The sequence below is a fragment of the Rutidosis leptorrhynchoides genome, chromosome 1 (genome assembly GCF_046630445.1).
Source record: "Rutidosis leptorrhynchoides isolate AG116_Rl617_1_P2 chromosome 1, CSIRO_AGI_Rlap_v1, whole genome shotgun sequence".
NCBI classification, from domain to species: Eukaryota; Viridiplantae; Streptophyta; class Magnoliopsida; order Asterales; family Asteraceae; genus Rutidosis; species Rutidosis leptorrhynchoides.
The window spans coordinates 497,253,189-497,258,030 of record NC_092333.1 but is presented as its reverse complement, the minus strand read 5'-3'; the positions used below and the strand labels follow the sequence as shown (position 1 = coordinate 497,258,030).

Genomic DNA, 4,842 nt, shown 5'->3' with positions numbered 1-4,842 from the left:
TTACATCCATTCATTATTAATATAAGGGGTTGCAATTAGATAGAGGTTATGTTTTCTTCTGCAGGCAGCTCCAAAAGTCTCACTCATGTCCAAGTCTTCAGGCTTCATTCCAACAGGGAGTTTCCAGTTGAAATGATAAAGTAAGTGAGACAGAATAATCTCAACGTTCGCTACACCAAACGTAATTCCCGGACACATCCTCCTTCCGGCCCCAAATGGAAGATACTCTAAATGTTTTCCCGAGAAATCAACACTACTGTTTACAAACCTCTCAGGAATAAAACGATCTGCATCGTGCCAGTATTCAGGATCCCTTCCAAGAGCCCACGCGTTAACAATGACTTTTGTTTTCACGGGTATGACATATCCATTGATCTCACAAGTTTCCCTACATTCTCTAGGAACCAATAAGGGTACAGTGGGATGCAATCTCATAGTTTCCTTAATTACCATCTTTAGATACTTCAGTCCTTGAAATTCTGTTTCTTGTACCAAAGGCTTTCCTTTGAACACTTCTCTCACTTCCGCTTGTGCTTTTTCCAACATTTCAGGGTTCCTTATGATTTCACACATGGCCCATTCCACTATAGATGAAGAAGTATCAGTTCCGGCTGAAAAAATATCCTGTACATGCAAGACAACATTTTCTTAATGAAAAAAAAAAAGAATGTAGGGAAAGTTAAGACACTATCGTAACAATAACAAAGTAAACTGTTTAATTCATGGCTTGAAAAGTCTTAGATATTTTTGTAACGACGAAAATAACGAGTACTTTATAAAAACGGAAAACGTTTTCGTAAACAAAACGAATTCAACAAGAATTACAAGAGAGGATCCCGATGAGACTCGTATTTAGATATATACTTACCAATATCACCGCTTTAATGTTGTCTGTTGTGATAGGAAACTCGAGATCACCAGTATCTTTAAGTCTAAAAAGAATATCAAGCAAATCTTCTTTTTCTCTGCCAACATTAACCCCTTTTGTATTGTCTTTTTCATGTTCGTCAATGATTTTATTGAATATTTTGTCGAGATTTTTATGAATTTTGGTCATCTTCAAGTTCATTCCTGTAATAATATGAAGAAACTTATAAGAAGGAAACAAATCACCTATATCAAATCCTCCAGTTACGTCGGCCATCTCCTTTAGCATATTAACCAGTAAGTCTTGATTTTTGGGTATCTTTCCGAAAGCAGCTCGAGAAGTTATTGAATTCGTCAACATAAAAATCTTTTCTGTAAGATCGATAGGTGATCCTGAGGACGACACAATCGATTCTATCATAAACTTGACTTCTTCTTCTCGAATATAAGAAAATGACTGAACTTTCTTTGCACTAAGAAGTTCTAAGGTGCAGATTTTTCGAAGCTGTCTCCAGTAATTACCATATGGAGAAAAGACGATATCGCCGTTGTTATACATAATGATCTTACTAGCTTGAATTTCAGGCCTGTTAGCAAATGCAAGGTCGTTCTTTATCAGGATTTCTTTGGCCAATTGAGGTGATGAAACAATCAATGCAGAAACTTCACCGAGTTGAAGATGCATTAATGGACCATGTTTTCGAGCCAGGTTTCGAAGGACAACATGTGGTGGTTGTCGACTCACCATAGAAAATATGTTTCCAACAAGAGGTATCTTCCATGGACCAGGTGGTGGGAAATTCGATTTTGAATTTGGTTGTTGTTTGATTATATTTAGTAGCTTAATCAGAATGAATATAGTTACAACCATAACTAGGACCGAAAATGAGATTTTGAATTCCATTACACAAAAATAGAAAGAAAAGAAATTAATGGCTTTCCGTGTAATCTTGTTAAAGAGCTGGCTGCTATTTATAGTGAAAACATCAACATGGTAATATGCTTGGGTCGTTAAGTGTTCACTCATTCTGGATTCAAATAGCATCTATCACATCAATAATAATTAAGTTATTAGTTTGTCTTATATGTCATTTTTAAATGTGAATATACCGGCCCGTTTTCTATGTCTTTTATATTTTTTTAGAAAAAATTAAGCAGATAATCCTTGTGATTTGGATTTATAGTAGTGCTTTTTTAAGTGTACAGTCCTTTTGATTTTCATTTTTTATCCTGACAGTCCCTTTCACTAACACTCAGTTAAAGAATCCCATTAAATTCAGTGGATTTTTACGTGTATAGTCTTTGCGGTTTTCACTCTTCAGTTAAAGAATCCCGTTAAATTCAGTTCTTTTATTTTTACGTGTATAGTCTTTGCGGTTTTCAATCTTTATGTTGATAGTTCCTATCACAAACACTCGGTTAAAGAATCCCGTTAACTTCAATCACTTGTTTAACATGTTTGGATAAATTCTTCCTTTTACCTTCCCCTTACCTTTTTATGAATGGAATTATTGATTACGACGAATTGGCAGAATTCCGAATGATGTGAAAAGTGAAAGTATAGTGATAGAATTATTGATGATGAACCTATTATGTTTATAACTTCCAAATTGATAATTTTCATTTTCATATTGTTTAATATATGCTTATTATACATGCACTTTGTCTTATACATGCTCTCACCCCTCAAAAAAGAAATTTAAGAAATGGCCCACGCAAGTCATATGAACTTCTTGCGACCTTGTGAACCAAGGATTATCGATAATGATAGATAAATTTAAGCTCGTGATCTGAAATTTATCGGTCATGAGCGATAATACTTTGTTCGCAAGGTCGCAAGAAGTCTTTGCAACTTGATTTTACCTTGCGGTATGGGGATGGGAGGTCTCAAGTTTAAGTCACCTCCCTTAAAACATTCCACGGTATTTTGATATATGGAGTGACCCCAGAGAGGTTTTACCAACCCGTATTCTAAGATTTCGGCTCGCTCTGCCTGCCCCTCGGGATGGTGTACGGAATCGGGTCCCTGTAATGCGGTTCAGGTTTCCGCCCGAAAGCGTATTTTTGCGTGAAAAATGATCGGGTGGGTCGATCATCCCCCGTCAGTGATTCCAAATACTCGCCTTTCAAAAAAAAAGTTGGTTCATCCACTACTTGATCCTCCACTATCAGCTCAATCCTCGACCATCCGCTCTTCACTGACCACCTTTTTGGCCTTTTTATAGCCCTAAATAGTGAATGAGAACCTCATATAAGAAGTTGCATGCCTATCTTAAATGGATTTCACCAAACTGATACCTGAGAACTTGTTTGTTCTTCATAGTCAAAGAACTATCGAAAAGTCCCTGAAACTAAAACAACATACAAAGCAGTCAATTAATGGGTCGAGTGTCAAAACAGTCAAATATATGTATATGTTGTCTAAGTCGCAAAGTTGCAAGATGACCTTGCAACTCGTTCATGGCAATGGTTATCAGTCATGCCCGATATTTACATCCTTGCAAGTTGGTCATGACCAGAAATCATATGAGTCGGAAGGTCGCAAGACGGATCTAGGTCATGACTGGTATTTTTAGGGTTTGCGATTTGGTCATGATCGACAAACCTAGTGATCGCAAGGTAAACTTACGAACTATGTCATCACCGGTATTTTAAGCTTTACGATTTATCATGGCCATTAAACCTGGTGTTTCCATGGTCGCAAAGTAACCTTGTGAACTAAGTCATGACCGATAATTACACTCTTACGATTTGGTCATGACTGGAAAACCTAAAATCCATCAACGAAATAAGTGTTAAATGAAATACCTCTAAGAAAAAATGTGAAGGGGATGAAATTACCTCGTTTTTTCATTGTATAGTTGTGGGGCTAACAAAATTGCTAGATATCAGTTGTATATCACTTTTAACGAAGGAATTGAAGCTTAATGCGTATAAGCCCCCTTTTTTTTAGATTTGTGCGACGGTAATGGTAGTTCCCAGCGGTGGCTGGGTGTTTGAGGTGGTTTGATTTCATGATGTTTTGATACCTAATAGACGAATAAAGAATAACAATAGAAACATTTGCGTTTTATAGAGTTGTTTGTTTGCATGAGTTGTAACTTCGCTAAGATCGCATATGAGTGAGTTTGTAGGTTTCATGGTGTGTTTGCGTATATGTGACTTATTAGTTATAAGTAGAGCAAAAAGAAATACGTTGTAAATTGCAAGGTCGTAACAGTATCTCGCGACCTTGCGAACCAAGTATTATTGGTCGTGACCGATAAATTTTAGATTGTGAGCTTAAATTTATCGGTTATGGTCGATAAATCTTGGTTCGCAAGATCGCAAGATGTACTTGCGACTTGCTTGGGAAAAGGCGCAAGTTTCTTTGTTGATGTTTCTTTGTTGATGGGAGAATCGTTATAATTTGTTCGGAAAATGAGCGTTACCGTTAATAACCCATTTAGTAAATTAGTTGATTCAATCAGCTAGAGATCCATCTATTTTCTTTTTGTAAATATAAAATCTTAATTTTTTTTTTCTTTCGTCATAGAGATCATTGAAAGTGATAGATGATGAAAAATGAGAAAAGAGAAGAAAATTGGGAAGAGCAAGCGGCAACGGAAACCTTCATAACTGAAGGTGACAAGGAATTAAAATAGCAATGGAAAAAGGGAAACAAACCTCATCTCTATCATTGTTAATTAATAGCCGTCTTGATATATTATGTTGTTTATTTCAGTTTTGTAACATTTGGTCATATTTTAACAAATTAATTTTAATAGCTCAACCATCCTTAAGAAATTTTCACCCCTATTAAAAAAATATTTCTAGATCTGTCACTGCCTAAAAAAGGAGTAGAGCAATCGGTAGCAAATGACCATAAAAAGGATGCAACTGAAGGAAAAAGAAGCAAGGATGGAGATGAGGTGCATATAATGCGTTGAAAGGTAGAAGGAGGAGATGCTTGAGGTGTGGGTCATAGATGTGGCC

At 36.3% G+C, this 4,842-nt stretch overlaps 1 protein-coding gene across 1 annotated transcript; it reads right to left on the bottom strand.

The window, feature by feature from the left end:
* Positions 1 to 1,771, bottom strand: LOC139840980 (premnaspirodiene oxygenase-like). The gene is made up of 2 exons (XM_071831219.1): positions 869 to 1,771; positions 1 to 624 (listed from the first exon to the last, which is right to left on the bottom strand). Exons 1-2 carry the CDS (start codon positions 1,769 to 1,771, stop codon positions 1 to 3), a joined length of 1,527 nt encoding a protein of 508 aa, XP_071687320.1.
* Positions 1,772 to 4,842: the final 3,071 nt, after the last annotated feature.

Coding starts and splice junctions, on each gene's coding strand:
- LOC139840980 (XM_071831219.1), bottom strand. CDS start 1,771: ATGGAATTCAAAATCTCATTTTCGGTCCTAGTTATGGTTGTAACTATA. Junction 625..868: donor ACATTAAAGCGGTGATATTG/GTAAGTATATAT, acceptor TTGCATGTACAG/GATATTTTTTCAGCCGGAAC.